General features: G+C 35.8%; 2 protein-coding genes across 2 annotated transcripts; both read right to left on the bottom strand.

Annotated features, from left to right (window-relative positions):
- Positions 1–392: 392 nt before the first annotated feature.
- Positions 393–7,779, bottom strand: LOC110689749 (long-chain-alcohol oxidase FAO2-like). The gene is made up of 3 exons (XM_021866536.1): positions 7,127–7,779; positions 4,987–5,259; positions 393–2,412 (listed from the first exon to the last, which is right to left on the bottom strand). Exons 1-3 carry the CDS (start codon positions 7,379–7,381, stop codon positions 679–681), a joined length of 2,262 nt encoding a protein of 753 aa, XP_021722228.1. The 5' UTR covers positions 7,382–7,779; the 3' UTR covers positions 393–678.
- Positions 7,780–12,907: 5,128 nt separating this feature from the next.
- On the bottom strand, positions 12,908–19,180 carry LOC110689751 (glutathione gamma-glutamylcysteinyltransferase 3-like). Its single transcript, XM_021866542.1, has 6 exons — positions 17,265–19,180; positions 16,270–16,433; positions 15,398–15,449; positions 14,637–14,864; positions 14,060–14,545; positions 12,908–13,206 (listed from the first exon to the last, which is right to left on the bottom strand). Exons 1-6 carry the CDS (start codon positions 17,535–17,537, stop codon positions 13,144–13,146), a joined length of 1,266 nt encoding a protein of 421 aa, XP_021722234.1. The 5' UTR covers positions 17,538–19,180; the 3' UTR covers positions 12,908–13,143.
- Between the last annotated feature and the right edge of the window lie 1,345 nt (positions 19,181–20,525).

Genomic DNA, 20,525 nt, shown 5'->3' on the forward strand with positions numbered 1-20,525 from the left:
GTCCCGAGTGCCCTAGAGGGCCCACTTGGAAAATTTGGGATCTCAGCTACTTGCAAAAGAAGAGGAGAAATTTTCAGCCTCTAATAACTTGAGTTTTCAAGGATTCAAATAATAATTGTTGGTATTAAGTTGTATTTAAATGCTATCATCTTCATATTAACAAAGTATTTAATTGATACCAACAAAGCTTAAATTTTAATTTTGTGTTTGTTGGTACCAACGAAAAGTATTTTTGTACTTGGGTGACACCATCTAGGCCCATCTAATACCAACGGACATTATTAAGGGCTTTAGCCAATTTCTCTACTATGAAATACTTTATTTGAATCACGAGCAACATGCTCCTCAAACCTTTGAGTTTATCATCCAACATGCTCCTCAAACCTAAGTGTGCAAAAGACAAACATGACTTTCATTTAGGGACAAAGATGTGTAGTTTAATTCTTTATAATACAGTATAATAACACATTATATAGCATTTTATTGTAGATATTGAATTAAACATAAGTCCTAAACTCCTAATGTCTCTAAGAACTTTATTACAGTGCTATGCAGAAGTTAAATATGTCATATGACAAAACAACTGGTTGTATGCTAATCCAATCCTTAATGAAGCCATCTTTATCTCTAAATCTAATAAACAATGTGAAGTTTAAATGTACTCGCTTCTTGTGTTCATCATATATTTCCATCTTTAAGGGCTCTTGCAATTCTTGTAGAAATGCAGTAAGCTGTTGATTCAATAGTAATCATAGGATTAACTCCTAAAGCAGTTGGCAGAACACTTCCATCACATACATACAGTCCCTTGGCTTCCCAAGTTTCTCCATTTTCATCCACTGCCCCTTCCTCCTCGGACGCCCCCATTCTGCAACTGCTCATCTGATGAGCATTCCCATATATTGTCCACTTCTCGGTCCTAGACCTTGCCCCTCCAGGTGCAATAACCGAGTCCAGAAACTCCTCCACCTCCTCGTCTTTCACACCATCACATTTTAACCTCTGCCCATCACTTCTATATGTTCCAACTTCAACAGCTCCTGCTGCTATTAGAATCCTGATACACTGTCTTAACCCTATCTTCAGATTTTCCTTATCAAATTCGTTTAAGCGATACTTAACTCTGCCTTCTTTTTTAACTTCACCTGTACTCTGATCTCTGACTAATGAGAAGAGTGTAGCTGTTCTTCCATACTTCACCATCCTCTCTTTAAAATCAAGCCCTGAGACCCATGGCACTAAGGCGGAAAATGCTGCAGGACCTAGTGCTGACGCTTCTATGATAGCATGAACGTTGGAATTTTCAGAAATTACCTTATGTAGTGAGGTAATGATTCCTCCTTCATAGCACTTTCCTTTAAAATCCGGATTAGATTCAGGAAAGTAGCCCCAGGCTAACAGTGTAGGATGCAGATGCAGGTTTGTGCCAATGTTTGAGTTCTGCAGTCCACTAGATATCAGTAGAGGGGGCGTTGAGAGAGATCCACAAGCTGAAATCGAGACTTTGGCTTCGATAAGAAGCTTCTTTGATACATTGTTGCTCAATGATGTTGCTAGGACTCCAACACATTTCTTTCTTCCTCCATTGTCATCCTCTTTTAATATGAACTTGTCTGCTTTGCATCCTGTCAAAATTATAGCACCTTGATTAACTGCATCTACCAGCCAAGTAGTATCGGTTCCTTTCTTGTCTCCGGTTCTACATCCATAACAGCATGAACCACAGTAATGATCCTTAGATGAATTCCTCGGCACTCTCTCAGCTTTCAAGCCAAGACCTTCACACCCTTTTCGAAGAACTTGATTCTGAAATCCTTCTTCTGAACAATCTTCTGTGACTCCTAATCTATTCCACACCTCATTCATGGCTGATTTGTAATCAGGGCTGCCAAAAACAGGTAACTTGTGAGTCACTGACCATTCTCTGAGGACATTATCTGGTGTTCTTATGGACGCTGACCAATTCACAGCAGAACCCCCACCAACCGTTGATCCAGCAAAAATTGTCATTTTCCCATCAAGAGTCGTAAGCAATCCTCCTGAAATGTATAGTTCATCAAATGATGGTCCCTCCAAAGAGGAGTAATCACCTGGAGCAAAGTAGTTCCCTCTCTCAAGGACTACTACTTTATGGCCTTGACTTGCAAGAATGGCAGCTGCAACTCCTCCACCGCAACCAGAACCAATTATTACAGCGTCACATTGTATCTTGAAAACTCTCTGGTTGACATCCTCTTCAACTTTTAGGCCTTTTCCTTCGAGAGCTTTTACAAGAGTTGAGTCATTCATCTTCCTACACTCAACTATTCCCTTCTGAAGTGGTTTTCGTTCTTGGGAGTTCACCAGTGGCTCTCTAGAGTCCACCTTGTAACCGATGGCTTCCCATGTTGGATTTTCAGCCTTGTCATCAACCTACAAAGTTACAAGAAAAAGAAAGGCATGGGTTCAGATACGACTTCTAAAAGACCTGAGTATATGTACACAAGGTATTAGAAAAATTTACATAGTTCCATGCCAATAAACACACTTAAACCAATGATTTATCCAAAATTTAACGAGAATCTCTTGAATCCTCAAAGAAAGATACATTAATGAAGTTGATCATTATTTAAATTTGTTCATTTTTCTACAAGATGAATATAGTCCAAAGGTTCAGATGAATGAACTGCCAGAGGCTGGATTGGAGCTTACAAGTTGCAAAGATATTTCGGATACTAATATAATGAGAAAAATACTCACACCGTCTACTATTCTAACAATCATCATTATTGTTAGCATACCACATCTAAAAAGTACCAAGCCCAAAGATCTGAAGATACTAATTCCTGTTATTAATAATTGGTTAATCTTATCACTAGTGACCTTCATTTTGTGTAAAATAACAACAAAGTAAATGGTTGATATAGTGTGGCAACTAATTACTTCAAATGGTGGACGATTGGGCATATATAAGTATATAACTCGGATTAAGTTGGCTATAAGGTAAAATTCAATGATTGCTAAAGACAGCCCAATGATGCAGATGATATTCCATCCCAGTTTCTTAAGTCTCGATACCACCCTCCAAACTTTAACCACCTAAGCAAGTTGGCAGTATTACGTAACATTGAATCAATCTTCCAAAACTAATCAGAATTACCAAGGTATAAAAAGACAATTAAAAAGGACAATCAACCAAGAGTATAAGGAACGTGGTGGCGTACGCGTGAAACTGTCAGTCTGTTGTTTTTATCTCTTCAGAGCACAAAATAACAGACGGTCCAAACCTTCATCTTATCTTCCAAACCCATACCCCATTGTTAATTTGTAACGATTATCAATCTTATACACAAGCGTAATATTAACTATACATTCATGAATTTGGTATAACAATCCTTCTTTTAGAAATATAATGCTAATGATCTAAAGTATATTAGAGGTGTCTAAACTTATAATCAATAAAATTAAAAAGTCGAAATACTGTTGTTTTACACTCTTTCTCAACAAATTTCACAATATTTTTCACTTGCATTGCTTGTTTCTTCATCTTTAAAAGTCAGCAAAGAGACATAATGTTAGGTAAAATGTTTCCATTTTACAATTGATTAGTAAATGTATACTCTTTTATTGAACATGTATTAAACCTCCAATAGCAGTAGCATAAAAACTTTGATTTTCAAAACGTAATGCCACATACAAAGTACTAATTCTTATGACAGTAGTCATTTTGGTTCATTACTTAAAATTGCAATCACACTTCACTTAAATTTATTTGTGCCAAATCGAAAACGTGTGATTTATAAAGAAGCATAAAAGCTTCATAGAAAAATATATACAAGTTATAAAGAATAAGAAAGCATAAATTAATCTCAATTTAACATATAGACATGTTCAAACCCACATCTTTCGTACAAAATTAAGACTTTACTTGTTCAAAATCTAGTTGTTTATTGTGTTGAGTAGACTTGCGTACTAAGTTTTATTTAAACTAACAATTTCTCCTCTTTCAGGAAACATAATATGCCTACTATCAAGGGGTAAAAACTAAAACTATCAAATCAAAACAAAATTTACTAACTACTTTAGGCTTTTCTTTTGGGCTACCATTTGTTTATTTCCTAGACTAATGGTATGATGGTTAGAGTTGATTTTGCTAATTTAGCTCATCACCTAACTACTACTCCCTCCGTCCGATAATACGCATTATAAGACATTAATTACTGGTACGCCTACTAGGACTTTTTTTTCCTTGCTTCAAAGAATTAAAATTTATTCATTAATTGTTTGTTTTCTTTTTGTCCAAAATTAGTTTTTAGTTGTCATGCTATAAACCCTTCATAATTAATTTAAGGATCGATATGATCGATATAATTTTATAATAAGACTATATTTAATATGAGTAATTGTTAGGGAGTGTGTTTAATTTCTATCCTCTTCCCATCACAATTATGCATGTGGTAGAATTAGTAGCATATGAATAATCGATCATATGAAGTAATTTGTAAGACATTACAACAATACTATATCAAGAAAAAGACAACTAGTTTCATACATACGTCCAAAAACAACAGCTGTAGATGTAATTATCTGTTCCAAAATATCTGTAACAATTTCACTCTTTCATTGTTTATACATTCACTTTGATCACGTTTATTACTACAGTAATGCATAAAAAATTACTCCTTAAATGTACAGTAATATATTGTTAAATCAATTTTAATGTTACAACTACCAATATTTATAACTTTTACGGAGTAATACGTAATCACATACAAGTAATACTATCTTCGTTTCTTATTATTTACAACGTAACGAATGGATATTATTTGTGAGAATATTCCTTTATTGCAAATAATAAAAAACGGAGACAATATATATATTTATTATGTTCAAACTTATAAATTGACATATGTGTTAGTCAAACTATTATTTAAAGTGATGATTTGTTTTTTTTTAGTTTCCTAACACGGAATATATAAAATTGCAAGTAAGAATTAGGAACTTTACCCGTGAGAAGAAGACGAAGCAACAAGCAACTTTGAGGAAAAGAAATACAACTTTTAAGGAAGTCCAATAACTTTCTTTAGACCAAGTTTGTAACAATTTTTCTCTTTTCTCCAAACTCATTTCAGTTAATTTGTGAATAAAAGGCCATCTCCATTCCAAACAAAGCCTCCCACAAATCAGAAGTGTTCCTAATCGGGTTGATAACAGTTTCATCACCAATTTCATTAGAAGTACTGCTTCTTTTACTCCTCTTTTGGCTATCAACTCAGCCACCTGCAAAATTTGATTTACATGAATTCATATTACTTCTTTGACAAACTATTCACTATTTTAAAGATACTATCACAAATTCGCAATCCTTTATGTTCTTTTTTGTTCTTTCACTTCGAGGTGTCAAAAGAATGAACTTTAATGAGTTTATTCTCGAACATAATTATTAATAATAGATAATTTATATACTAGATTATATTTGAAAGTGTGAAGTTGGATTCCACTACCACCAATCCCTATTAGAGCAGAGGTAAATGAACTAGATTTTCTCCGTTTTTCTAAAGTATTTTAAAGGCAAATCAATAAATAATGCTTGTACTATATAAACCTATGTTACATGAATTCTTCATTTCACCTCAAGTATCCATGTGGATCATGTCGGACCCCCTGAGTCCATGTAACATAGATATAAACCATAAAAAATTTATGGCTTTTAAGTTAGGAAAAATTGATTTTAATAATTCTAACTTTAACCGATTTTTTTTAAATAATCCCAACTTATATAGATATCTTCTAATAATAATCTGAACTTTTATTTTTGTTTTTAAATAATAGTCCCTAAAGGGAGCAACAAAAATAAAAGTTCAGATTATTTTAAGAAGATACCTATATAAGTTGGAATTATTCAAAAATAATCATCAAAAGTTGGGATTATTTAAAGAAAATCGGTTAAGGTTGGAATTATTAAAATCAATTTTTCCAAAGGTCAATGTTTTCTAAAATTTGATGAGTAAAGTCTAAGAACTAAGTATATGCCAAATGATATACAAGATTCAATCTATGTCAAATTAAAATTCAAACTTTGTAACTAAGGTGTTCCGATTTCAATTTGACCACATAAAATTGGTCTTTATATTGCACTACACGGTGGTTAGTAGGGTGGGGCGAGCACCGGAGCAGCACTACGTTGCAGTAACACAATTATGTCAAGGTTGGACCCCGGGGATAAAACCTAACGGCAAAAAAACTGAATGTTCAATAAATTTCTTAAACCAACTGGCAACTAGCTAGCATGAAAGAGACATGGACATATAAATTCATCAAATGAATTCAACCATTATTGTCTACTTTGTATATTTTTACTGAAAATAAGATGGGAGGGTCCAAAGTCTAATTATACGGGTTAATCATTGCAAAAAAAAAAACTCATACCACTAAATTAATATTATCCTGACAAAATTATATCTACTTGTATTTTATTTTCGCTATTCTTATTCTTATTTTTGTGAGAGGGTTACACCAACACGGCGCAATCGTTTTACTAGAGATCTTCTATATACATCTCGACGCGGTATATATTAATTATGAAATCAAAAGTCATCCACCTAGATAACGAAAGAAGTGGACACTTTTGTGATCGTCAAAAGCGAACATCTTTAATTTAAGATGTTCCTACAGAAAAATTGATGGTCAATAGTCAATACTCAATACTTTCACAAGCAGCATCACAAACATATAACTAACATAAAATATATTTTAATACATAATCATCAGAAAAATCCCAGAAAATATCATGCAATCATGCCCCCTCTTTTATAATCCCTTAATATTTTCACGATTTTTAATACACATATTTGACCATTACTCTGTAATTTCTTAACTTAAACTCTGTATATTATTTTTATTTTTTTTTTAAAAAAAATCAACAATTTGGATATTCGCAAAATATATATCAAAACCAATCACGTGACAAGCCATAGATTATAATCCAATTTAACATTACATTGAAATTACTCATATAAGTAGTACTCCCTTCATTTCTTATTGTTCTTCTTACTTTGATCGATTTTGCATCACAAAAGATTACGGAGTATAAGTGTAAAGAACAATATGAAACGGAGGGGATACAAAAGGAATTATAAAAAATTACCTCATCAGGAATAGTAGGCTGAGAAGCAGAGGCAGTAAAAAAGGTAAAAACTGCTTCTTCTGGATTAACAGACCGAATTTCATCAGTCACAGACGAACTTGGTAGAGAAGGGATAATACCTTCAAGCAACTTAGCCAATGTTTGGATTTCAGATGCTGTGAATCCATGCTTAAACCCACCACCACCACTGCTGCTGTTTTTGTCGTTGTCGCCGCCTCGCTTCCTCCCTCCTTTCAACAAAGGATGACAATCCATCGCAGCAATGGTGGGTGCTCAAATTTGATAATTAACAAACACGAGTAATTATTAGCAACGAATTTGATAATTAACAAATAATTATTAGCAACAGGGTTTGAATGCAGAAATTGTAGGAAGGTTTTACTAGTTATGATTTTGTGTGTTTTTGTTGTTGTGGGAGTTTTTTTAATTGGTTGGTTTTCCCTCGTTTAAATAGAAAAGGTTTGGAGATTTGAAGGTGACGTGGCTGCCTAATAGCAGAAATCATATTCCAACTGCATCTTCACTGCACTGTATGACTACTAAATAGATTAACTACTTCTCCACCCAACATTGAGGTAATGGGTGTTCAATTTAAGGGGCCTGTAGCCTGTTGTAAATGAATAATTTAAAACCTGACTTTTATTTATAGTGTTTTTTTAAAAAAAAAAAAAAATGATGAGTATATATAGTTTGTACTGTATTGCAGAGTAACAGAAATAGTTGGTTGAAATTAATTAGCATATGTACAAATTTTTTTAAAGAAAATTACAGTATATTTTAGTTTTTGAATTTTGATGGAATTGGGGGTTTTTGGATAATATTTGTAATTAAAAGATACTGGTATTATTTAAAAAGATTTTAGTTTTTGAGTTTTGATGGAATTGGGGGTTTTTGGGATAATATTTGTAATTAAGAGATACTGATATAATTTAAAAAGATATTCTCACAAGTCTATCGGAGTGATTTTCCAAAAATAATGTAATAACATAGAGTAATTCCTTATATACATTGGTTTAAAAACTATTTCTCACATTACCGTCCACGCAAACTCGATTTTAAGGTTCGGTATTTGCAAGTATAAAACCGCTAACATTGTTGGTGGTTTTAACTAATATTGAACCTCTAATGGTATTAGCGGTTCTTTATATAAAACCTCTAATATCATTAGCGGTTCTATATAAAGAAACGCTAATATCATTAGTGATTCTATATAATTTGGTTTTATCGTTAGTGGTATTATATAATCTAGCAGAAGTGAAAGCAAATGGTATTAGAAGTTCTATGCATTATATAAAGAACCGCCAACATTGTCAGCGGTTTTATATAAAGAGCCGCCAACATTGTTAGCGGTTTTATATAAAGAGTCGCCAACATTGTTAGCGGTTTTATACTGCCAAATTCCAAACCTAGGAACCGATCCTACGTGGACGGTATTGTGGGAATAGTTTTTATATAAGAAATTAATTTGTGCTTTAGCATAATTCAGGGAAATCGTTCATTCTATCTACACTAAATAATTTCACAATATTAAGGAAAGAAATATATTTATAAAAATAATGGAAAAATGGACTACAACGAAGTGTATAAAGATAACACCACATCAACAATATTAGAGTAATGAATGATTTCTATATTGAAGTTATTCCCGCAATTATGGTATTTTGAAGAGTAAAATAGGCATTACCACTTTCCAAAATTCTTATATTGTACAAATGTAGTGTCAAGCAGTTGGGATTGAATCTCAGCAAAGAAGGCCAAGGAAAAAAAAATGCAACAGTATACGATAATGATGCACCTTTTCAAATTTTAAGATGACTTTTTAAATTCTTTTACGGCCAACAAGGGCAACTCACTAACTCTCCAATATCTAAAAAGATGACTCAAGATCTACATCAAATACTCCAGAATTTGTTAGGCTAACCACAAATCCACAATATCAATGAAAACTTCCGAGTAAAGTAACACGAAGTATTTTTTATGCTGTGTTTGGGTCCAATTCAGTCATCGCTAATTGGGTAGGTCCAAATGATTTAATTGCAAAAGCCCAATGTAAAGTTCAACTCTCCACAAGTATGCTAAAATCAATCTCAGTCAGCATGGCAAGCCCATCTGACTTCAAGGGCCCAAGCCTCTTCATTGAGCAAAGGTATAAAAGCCATCAATTGTATTATTTTACATTCATTCACAATCAGCCTTAAGCAATTAATTCTCTTGCATAGCGTTTGCTCTCAATACACTGAACTGACTTTAGCATCGGAGGGGCCTTCCTCAGCAACCACTCCCGAGGCTAATTTATGTGTGTCTGCTGTGCAGGAAATCCTCGGCCCAGTCATCACTTGGACCGAGACCAGTCTTATTGTTTTCATCCAAAACAATTTGGCGCCGTCTGTGGGGAAGATACAAAAGATTAAGCCAAAAATCAATCACTCTTAGCAGAAACATGACTAAGAGTAGCAAGAGCACCAAGAGTGCTAAGAAGAATGGTCCCACCTCTTCAAAGAGAGACAGAGACCTGATTACGGGAGGGAACATCAACCGATTTTGCCATCATCGGAACCAGCTTCTTCTTCCTCAAAAGCTCCCCATTCTCTGGAAAGGGAAGCTTCAGGGGACTCTCCATCCCACCATACTCGCCAGCCAACAAGCTCGTCTAGGTCGGGTCGATCAAATGCGAAGAGTCCTCCACTGCAGAGTCTACACTCTCGGTCCCAACCTAAAGAAACCCCCCCTATCGGGGCCCTCTATGGAGGAAGTGGCGAGGGCCTTAGCGGTCTGCATGGAGTTCCTCAAAGCCCAAGGAGGCCAACTCCCATTAACACCCCATGATTCCTCACCTCTTCAGCCGAGACACCTGAGAAAGAGAATCGGCCAAGAGGGGGATAGACAAGCTCCATCCTTCGGGACAAGTGGCAAGAGGATACCCGAAGGATGGAGCTTGTCCATCCCCCTCTTGGCCGATTCTCCTTCTCAGGTGTCTCGGGGGACAAGTGGCAAGAGGATACTTGGAGGACCGAGCGGGAGAGAAAAAAGAATGCTCAGTTCTTTAACAATCCCGAAACCTGGGACTCAGGAGCTTCAGGAGCAGCAATACCACCTCTGCATGGCAAGAGCCTGCTCGCTAAAGCGTCCATGAGCGCTTGGGCTCAAGGGAGGTAGACGTGCGTAGCCGTCTCACCTTCCCAGAGGGAACCAGGCCCTACCCCGAAATGTCTCGGCTAGGGACGAAAACCACTTCCACCTCTCTAAGAGGGAGAAGCGAGGTCCCTTCGGCCAAACAAAAAGGGAAGGTCGTAATGGTCCCTACAAGTTTGCCCTTCCAAAGTTGGATACTGGAAGAGCGTGTGCTGACGATGAAAATACCGGCGCACATAACTTACGACGGAACTTCGGGCACGAAGGATCACATTGCCTCTTACGAGGGGCACATGTATCTTAACCCCAGGTCCGAGGCTACCTGGTGTAAGTATATTCCAACTACTCCGAAAGGTGTTGTACAAGCATGGATCACCAAAGGAGTAAAAGAAGGCTCAATAAGAGGTTAGAAAGATCTTTCAAACAAATTCAAGAGCAAGTTTTCTACGGCAAATCGCCGAGAGAAGACAACTGCAGAGCTGATGAGCCTGCAGCAAGCGGAGGATGAAAGCCTCCGAGACTATCTGGCTCGCTTCAGCAACGAGTCATCCAGAATTACAAGTCTAGATCAGGGCCTTGCAGTATTTGCACTACGGAATGGCTTGCAAGCCGGAAAGTTCCTTGACTTCATGGTCATGCATCCCCCGCAGACCTTAGAGGAAGCTTTGGACGCCTCGAATAAGTTCATCCGAGCCGAAGAATGGAACAAGATAAAATCCCAGTCCCAACCCGGGCCCGGGAAAGTCAAAGGACAACTGACCAAAGGCCAGGCATCGAGGAAAGAGAAGGCAAAGGCCTCAGAATCGTCCTCGGCTGCCGAGCCGAAGAAAGAAAAGATCGCCCCTTACACAGGGTGATACGATTCTTACACTCCTCTCACTCTTCCTTGTGCTTAAATCTATAGCACGACCAAAGATGAGGGGAGATTCAAGAAGCCTAGGCCACTACCACAGTGGCATCAACACAAGGGCAAAGACCAATGGTGTGAGTTCCATGAGTCTTCTAGACATCGCACCGAAGATTGTCTCCAGCTGAAGGACCAGATACTGATATTATTGAGTTTTTGAGTTTTGATGGAATTGGGGGTTTTTGGGATAATATTTGTAATTAAGAGATACTGATATTATTTAAAAAGATATTCTCAAAATTCTATCGGAGTGATTTCCCAAAAATAATGTAATAACATAGAGTAATTCCTTATATACATTGGTTTAAAAACTATTTCCCACAATATTGTCCACACAGGCTCGGTTTTAAGGTTCGGTATTTGCAAGTATAAAACCGCTAACATTGTTGGCGGTTTTAACTAATATTGAACCTCTAATGGTATTAGCGGTTCTTTATATAAAACCTCTAATACCATTAGCGGTTCTATATAAAGAACAATATCATTAATGATTCTATATAATTTGGTTTTATCGTTAGTGGTATTATATAATCTAGCAGAAGTGAAAGCAAATGGTATTAGAGGTTCTATGCATTATATAAAGAACCGCCAACATTGTTATTGGTATTATATAAAGAACCGCCAACATTGTTAGCGGTTTTATATAAAGAACCGCCAACATTGTTAGCAGTTTTATACTAGGAACCGATCCTACGTGGACGGTATTGTGGGAATAGTTTTTAAACAGACTTATATAAGAAATTAATTTGTGTTTTAGCATTATTCAGGGAAATCTCTCATTCTATCTACACTAAAGAATTTCACAATATTAAGGAAAGAAATATATTTATAAAAATAATGAAAAAATGGACTACAGAATAATTATATTGCTTACGAAGTGTATAAGGATAACACTTCATCAACAATGTGAGTGTAATGAATGATTTCTATGTAGAAGTTATTCCCAAAATTATGGTATTTTGAAGAGTAAAATAGGCATTACCACTTTCCAAAATTCTTATACTGTACAAATGTAGTGTCAAGCAGTTGGGATTGAATCTCAGCAAAGAAGGCCAAGGAAAAAAAAATGCAACAGTATACGATAATGATGCACCTTTTCAAATTTTAAGATGACTTTTTAAATTCTTTTACGGCCAACAAGGGCAACTCACTAACTCTCCAAAATCTAAAAAGATGACTCAAGATCTACATCAAATACTCCAGAATTTGTTAGGCTAACCACAAATCCACAATATCAATGAAAACTTCCCAGGTAAAGTAACACGAAGTATTTTTTATGCTGTATGTACAAGCTCTTCGACGGTGTGTACAGCTATGACGCAATACAAGTATGCCATATGAGATTGACTTACTTGACAGAACACGAGTTGCGTTTGCAAGCAGGAGCACATAGCAATTGAGCAGGGGTATAGCCATATAAGTGCTCTTCTAAGCATGGAGAACCTCAATGTAACATCAGCAATTGACATGTGCATGAACAACCTCAACCTCAATCAAGAGCCACAATCTCAAACAGATAAATAATTCCATTAATGTTGGAGCTTTTCCTAATTGTGTATGAATTGTTGAAAAGCTCTAGCAATAAATTCTACGCGTCTTAAAATTCTCATAAAGCTAGAGGTTATATTACATGATGCAGTACTTTTACAATGCAGATTTAAGGATGCTCGAGGAACTCAGTTTACAAAAATGATAACAATTGGTAAAGATTCAGAATTGACCCAAGGATGATCATGAAAACATAACAATCGCTAAAGATAGACTGATTATTGATTTAACAAATGCAGTGGCATTCAATATCCATGATTTCTCTTATTTCACACAGAATTTTTCTAAATCCCTGTTGTTATAATATGTTCATACATATCAATGACTTCAAAAGTAAAACGTCATCAAATATCTTCTTTTCAAGCAAGGGGCATAAAGTTAACAGCTACTATAGATGGAAGTTCAAACAGAAGCACCAGTAGTTACCATACTATGTCGAAGAAGAACAGACATCAGCCACAAGGTAATGCAGCTGTTTTCGCAAGTGCAGTATCTGCAACAAATCAAAAGCGCACAAAATTGCTGAGGTTGCCTTAGAAGAACTTGGAGAAGAACATACTAAATAGCAGGGTCCATAAACAACACAGTAATAACTGAAATATATCAAGTTAAAAGGTTTCTTAACTGTTTAAGGAGATAAGAGGAAAATGACTTTTACAGCACAAATTGCCAAAATGTTACTAAAAATGTCCTAAAACTAAAGCTTCGTCATCACTTATCATATATCAGTAACTAACGTGCACCTTAAAACAAACAAGACATTGACATAAATTTACAAATAGGGGTAGGAAAAGGGGAGGAAGAAGATGGATCAGTGGAGACATAATATTTATTTCAGGTGCAGATTTATATTTGTTTTTGTTTTCCATCCGGCAATGATAGTTCTACCCTTGTACTAGTGGAAAATCTAAAATTATGCAAACAGCCTGAAGGTTTTCTCCTGCTTTCTTAAGCCATTTGACTTTTTATCTATTAACCATAAACTTCAATTACATAACATACTTTCTTCATCATCTTCCATCAGAACATACAACAGAACACTACAGAAGATATGTTTTTTCGACATAGCATTACATATTTACATGTGTTTCAGTGTTTGTGTCATGATAATGCTCCTCCTTAATACTCCCTATAATACCATGTAAACAAGCTTATATATTCAACTTACAATTTTCATTAATTTCGCTTCTAAAATTAAAATCTTATGGGTTTTCCAAGTTCCTCAAGCCCTGTGCCAACTCAATATTCTCTTTTTGCATAAATAAGTCTACACAAGTTCCAGCTACTTTGAAGTTATAAGAGATTAAGAGAATACAAAATACATTTATCTAGTAACATTAACTAACCTCGTGTTGGAGTAAGTCCGGGAGATTGTTGGTGAGCACTATACTACAAAAGTCTTCTCGCAGCTTTGGATTTTTAAGACAATACCATGTATCAGGAGGCAGGGTAAAAATTAATATGGTTAGAGCATCAACCACTGATGGATGGTGCCTATTAGAACAACCAGAATCTCTTTGACAGTACGGGACCAGCATTTCTACTCCACATTCAGAATTTTCCACAATCACTTTGCCAGAAATTACAGTGGAAGAATCAACAATGTCACAGTCTGAGGATCTCAATTCTGCTGTTCTACAGCAAGTTGCATTGCAAGAGCCAACCTTGCCACGGAAAACTTTAGCACCTTGACAGCACACTTCGGAAGCAATTTTGTCTATAGAATTATGACCATCCAAATTTGGATTGCACATGAAATCTGCTCCAGATGAAAGCCATATTATCATGTGTTTAAAAAGTTCTGTTTCTTGTACTTGTTTCAAAACCTCTTCCTGAAACCAATAAAAATCATAGAGGAAAATTGAAAGACAATGAACAATGAAAGAGAGTGAAAAAGGGCAAAGGTTAAAGAAAAAGTCCTACCTTGATGCTCAACCTTCCCCGTTCCTCTTCACTAACAAAATTACTCTCACCTTCCTGTATTCGAACTTCAGCAACCCAATTTATGATATAACTCAGATTTGCAGGAGCTGATGAAAATATAACAGATAGTATATCTTGAATGTTATTGATTTCTTTAGAAGATACAAGCTGTGGAACCTCTTTAGTTAAGTACATAGCCGTAGTGTCCCAGCCATCATAACGACAACTCTGCCAAAAATCTAGATGTTTAGCTCCTCTAATGCTACGATAGACCAGCAGAACACCAATTTATAAAATTTATGATAGTTTGCCACATCATTAAAACCACAAAAAATAAAATAAATATATAAAAAATAAAATAATTAAATGAAATTAAAAAAAATGACAAAACATGTTTCTGCTCAATTTGATCAGTTTTCACACAAAATAATTACACTTGTTTGTGATGGAAACAATGAATTAGGTCATAATCTGTTCTCCTTTTTTCCACTTCTTTCAAGAAATATAAGCTAGAGTTAGAGAAAAATAAGTTCAGTTAAGTACAGGAAAAATAAGGACTGCCCAAATTCAATTTAAAACTAAAGTTCAAGTATATGAAAAACAGGTGGATTAAATGCACCCTTAAAGCTCATATTGAAACAATTACATGTAATTTTTACAAAGTTCATTTATTATATTGTATATATGCAAGGAAAGTACTCCGTATTATAAGTTTTATGAAACAAAAATGGGATGTAAAGGATTTATAAAAAAAAATATACCAGAGTATACAGAATTGATGATGCTCTCTGAGGCCTTGATAGAAGCATGAATCTGACAACAGTGTAGGCTAGAATTTTAAAACTGCCAAAGTGTTAAATCAATCAAAATTTAATCAAAACTTCAACAATGGTGACATAACTAAATATGAAGTAGAGATCCTCTTCCTTTACTAGGTACTCCTATTCTCTAATTCTAATAATTTTCCTTTCTATTCAGTTCGTTTTTTGGCTTGTGACTTGCGTTGAGGGGCCAATGAGGATATTGGGAAGGGTAAAGTGTGAAGATAGAGAAAGGTACCAGCACATAGAGGTGAATTACCTACATATAGGAAAATGGGGAATAAATCCCCGAGACTGTTGAAACTATATACTTATGATTCATTCTCCCCTGCTCCTTATATATGTTTCTGCATTAAGACTTACACCATACATGCAATTAGAACAAGCAGGTTATACAACAAATAAATGGTTGATATTCATTATTAATGAATGAGTCAGCAGGATCAAAGACTATAGGCATGACAATATGACTGCTGAATCTTGCTATTGATCGAACAATAAGCAAGCTGAAAACTAAGTACCTCTTCCAAGAAGACTGCATATGAGAAGCAATGCAATTTCATGGCTTACTATGAATTAATTGTTCAATGAAGAACTAGCATTTCAAAATACAAGTATCAGACCTACAGCCAACTCATTGCTTGGATGAACATTGGATTTGTGAAGCCTTTAATGACATTCAATCAGAAAAAGATGGCTTCTTACAGAAAGAGCCCACTGATATAGAGATCAGTGAAGAATATCAAAGAACATTGCCCCCACATATAAGCAAGAAACTAGTTATAGAACTTATGTGTTCACACTTCACATACCCCCTATAAAGTCCAGTAGCTTCATCAACTGTGTTCATAGCATCCCATAAAAGTGCGAGGGGCACCCAATGAGGAGGGTACTTGAATCGAGCAACATCTAAAATAAGAACCATATCATTTCCAGCATGGTAACCACCAATTGGAGAAAAATGACCACTTCCTGTCTGCCAAACAAAAGTAAGAAATGCCATTCTTTTACCAAGTTCAGCATGACATCACAAGTAAACTATACAAAGATGGCCAAACATGTGACAGTGGATTTCCTCCTCAAAATTCAAAACTCTACTAGTACAGGAAGTGATCTGCTTGGTTACGATCCCAATAACCCAAACAGTTTGAAAAACTTTCCATTCGGTGAACTGGAGAGTGTAAACAATAGTGATACACAAGGTCAGATGTACACTTGGTGTACATTCGATATTCCCTTTCTCATTATTCTATTTATACACCAGAATACAATTATCTGGCAGGGAAGCACATACTATTTCAAGGTGACATTCAAAACAGCACAAGTTCAGAAATAATTGCTTCAGTTAACTAATTTAGCATTGCTTAGGGAATCTAAAATTACATGAAGTACATTTTAATTTCATTTTACTTATTTTTTTCAGCCATCTCAAAGGGGGTCCAAATGTAGCATTTTCTTCAATTGTTAGATAAAACTAGAGAATATTGACCAGTAACACATTCAGCGCAGCACAAAGTACAAACACTAATTATAATACTTTTAGGATAAAGCCAGAATTTTGACGATTTTATACAAGAGGGTGCTTATGATTATGCTGCAGTATTCTATGGGAAATGTCAATAAACAAAGACTTGCAATTTTTGATAGGTCAGTTAATTCGGAAAGCTACGCTGCTACTACAGTTAATTGAACTTATTATACCTTACAAGATTGTATCTGACAACCAAATTTGACAAATAAGCTTTAATCATTAGCTACATGTGTTTCAAGGTTTTAATCAAGACAGTAAGGAGTGACTATTAAATACCTGTTTCAGATATGCTCTGTGGTAAGAGACGATCATGTGAAAATTTTCAGAAGAAGAACTAGAAATCACATAGCTCCGGAAGTTGTCCATTGCACTATCATTTGTGTGAAATGCTTCTACTTCTGCTCCATTACAATGAGCCAGGCATGCAACTTTGCTAAAAGTGGTACCATTAGCCATAATTTTCTCCACAGGCTCACAACAATTTAACATAGAATCATCAAACCATCTCCATGGACCTAAGAACATATAACTATCATGGACCCCTCTCATTTTGCTAATCAATAATCCTAGGTTCTGATAATCAAAAATATTTGCTAATGATCCTGTTGTATCTCAGATTCTCAGAATCTGATAATCAAAAATATTTTCTCTTAATCCCTAAGCTATTTGCTGTAGTATACTCAATAAAGACAAAAATGAGAGGGGAAAAAAATAGCCAAAACTTAACTTATACAGGTATATGAGGAATTTCATGTAGAGGTAGCCAACATTTCTACAGTTTCACAAGCTCTTGCCAATCAATGCAGTGAAAGAACTATTATTGACATGAATGATGGCATCGATGATAAACACCACAAACTCAAACACCGCCCACTGTGAGAGGCCATGAGCTATTTTCCAGGACAATCTTCAGCACCATGAAGGTTTATGGATATCAAATTTATGATTGATATCTAATTTTACCGTTAAATGATCAACCAGTAAGGAGTTTTATACGTTGTATGAATTATTATACACATTGTACAGTTGGAAAGAGCATGGGCAAGTTCGCTGTGTTTACAATAATTTATTCTAGAGCTTTGCAAGCTGTATATCAATTTTTTTTTTTACACATCAAGAGTTCGATAAATGAAAGTTCTGACGAAATTTTAGGACATGCTATAATGAAATTTAGCTTACATGTTCAGCTCCTTCTAGTCTGGCAAATATTTGTCACATAGCTATATAGTAATAGGAAACGGTGAAATAGATGAAACTCTAATAGGTCTATCATGGTTGGAAGGTAGGCAAGTACTGGTTATTAATGTCATCTTTGAAGAGCTAATGGATAGCATGACATTTTTTCAGATGTCTACACCCAAATTGAATTGTACAAAGGACCGCGAGTAGTAACAATATGAACCAACTAGGTTCATCTTATTCACCTTTCCAAATTCTCATAAATTGTGAGTTAAAGATCAAGACCCTCAATCATTTGTTATTGTTCAAACCTTAGCCAAATTTAGCATGTAACCCAGCTAACTAATTGCCCATAATTATAAGCTAGTTTTTGGGCTCCCATTAAATATTTATGATATATTGATATACAAAGTTATACCACAACTAGGAAACTATCCTAGAGACTGTTAAAGGACCAACTCAACCAAAAGCTTAAGCTGATGGTTGAGGCCCAATAATATGTTTCATACTTTATCACGCCCCTTCACATGAGAGCCCTTTAGGCTTGAAATGTGGATGCAGCATGGGCCCCGCATACCTTGCGCGAAATATTCCGCTTAAAAGTCGGGGTGGATGAGATTTGAACCCGTGACTTTTGTGTCACGCTTGCTCTGATACCATGTTAAAAGACCAACTCAACCAAAAGGTCGATGGAATATGTTTTATACTCTATCAATTACAAAGAGTATTCACAAAATTAATCTTAGTCAATGACAACTAGTTTAGTTGCTTAAACGTCTTAGGGAGATATCCATGACCCAAAATCAAATCTCCTGACATTGAACAAATTGTGTTTTCTTTCGATTCTCCTTGCGCAATCACAATTGACCCAAAGTTTCATAAATGATGGAGAAATTAATTGTGAAAAAAAAAAGTGATCATTTACATAATTTCAGAGTCATTCATTCAAAAGTCAAAACAAATTCCACAAATAATAATAAAAATTAACGAGAAATTGTATAGAGGAGAGAGAATTTAACCTTGCCTTCCGAAGAAGCAAATTCAACTGCAGGTGGCGAAGGAAGCGTTCTTCTGTAAAATCCAGCCACTGCCGCCATTAATTATCGATTTTTGATCAGCAATTGCAGTCCTCTCTATTGGTTTCTAACTGAATTGAATTAGAAACTTGAAATTTGAAACAACTTTGAATTTAGGGTTTTTAAAATTGGGGGATTTGATCAGCTCAATGTTCACTGTAAAATGGCGGGTAATTGTTGACTTTTGTTTTTTGTTTTTTTTTTTAAAGTTTCAATATTTGTGACTGATTATCTAAAATTTACCAAGTTGGTCGGTCAATTCATATAAGTTGCCCTTGGGAATGATCAAATCAGATCAGACGAGAATTGGGCACTAAACTAAACTTTGCTTGTAAGAGCATCTTCAATGTCCTTTTCTCTCTTCTAATCTCCTTTTTCGACATTAATTTTCACTAACTTTACCCTCACTTGCTATCCTCGACAATTACATTTTAGATTTCCCATGATTTTTTTTTTTTCTTAAAGATAAGATGAAGGACCTTACTGAATCAGCATATCACGTAGGGGGAAGGTAAGGGAACCCCAAGCATCTTGTAGTTAGTGGGGCTCGAACTCGTGACCTCAAAGTCACAAGGTGAGTTCCCTTGGCACCTAAGATTGTCATAACACTATATCTTTCAATCAGAGAATATCAATTGTGGAACGCGCCCCACGCGCGAGTGAAAGAAAACCAAAACCAGCCCTTGTTTCAAGCCCCTAGTTTTTATCAAAACCAGAACCTCGCTCTTCCGATCGTAGCTAGTCAGGCCGCCGGCGATCGGAGTGAGTCGGCCTTCCTTTTCGGTTGCCGGCGTGCTATCCCCCCTGTCAAAACTCCGACCAGTCGCGATCCTTGTTCCCCCAATCTTGCAAGCGATTCTTGCGATGATAGTGTTCTGGCTATCCGATCTCTTGCAGCATTTGTTGTCCCCGCCTCCTCTTGCCGTGATCAGTCGGACTCCACCGATCAGGTCGATTAAGGTCGTATCGAGGTTCTTCTTCGCTGGTTCATCTCGTTTTCGCAGACGTGCTTTTTTGTGGTGGTATTTTGATCGCCACCTTGTCTGCGAGCCTCCCCTCAACGGCTTTGCGGGTGCCGGTGCTTCTTAGCCGATTCTGGGATCTCTATTATAACCCTTACCATAACAAGCAGATTTCATCTTCTTTTTATAGTTTCCACCAACCTCCATTTATGGCATTTGTTTTTGATACCTTAGTTTTCTAGTTGTTGGCTTTTGTTTTTTTTATCCTTTTTAATAAAAGGCTCTTTAGTGTGTAACTTCATTTGTGAAGTTATTTGTCA

Source organism: Chenopodium quinoa, unplaced genomic scaffold (genome assembly GCF_001683475.1).
Source record: "Chenopodium quinoa cultivar QQ74 unplaced genomic scaffold, ASM168347v1, whole genome shotgun sequence".
Taxonomy (NCBI): Eukaryota; Viridiplantae; Streptophyta; class Magnoliopsida; order Caryophyllales; family Amaranthaceae; genus Chenopodium; species Chenopodium quinoa.

Excerpts from the sequence above, each read along its gene's own strand:
- LOC110689749 (XM_021866536.1), bottom strand. The coding sequence starts at position 7,381 with ATGGATTGTCATCCTTTGTTGAAAGGAGGGAGGAAGCGAGGCGGCGAC. Across the intron at positions 5,260-7,126 it reads AGCCTACTATTCCTGATGAG|GTGGCTGAGTTGATAGCCAA; the intron begins GTAATTTTTTAT and ends CAAATTTTGCAG. Across the intron at positions 2,413-4,986 it reads GCTTCGTCTTCTTCTCACGG|GTTGATGACAAGGCTGAAAA; the intron begins GTAAAGTTCCTA and ends GTAACTTTGTAG.
- LOC110689751 (XM_021866542.1), bottom strand. The coding sequence starts at position 17,537 with ATGAGAGGGGTCCATGATAGTTATATGTTCTTAGGTCCATGGAGATGG. Across the intron at positions 14,865-15,397 it reads CATCAATTCTGTATACTCTG|AGTTGTCGTTATGATGGCTG; the intron begins GTATATTTTTTT and ends GATTTTTGGCAG. Across the intron at positions 14,546-14,636 it reads GGGGAAGGTTGAGCATCAAG|GAAGAGGTTTTGAAACAAGT; the intron begins GTAGGACTTTTT and ends TATTGGTTTCAG.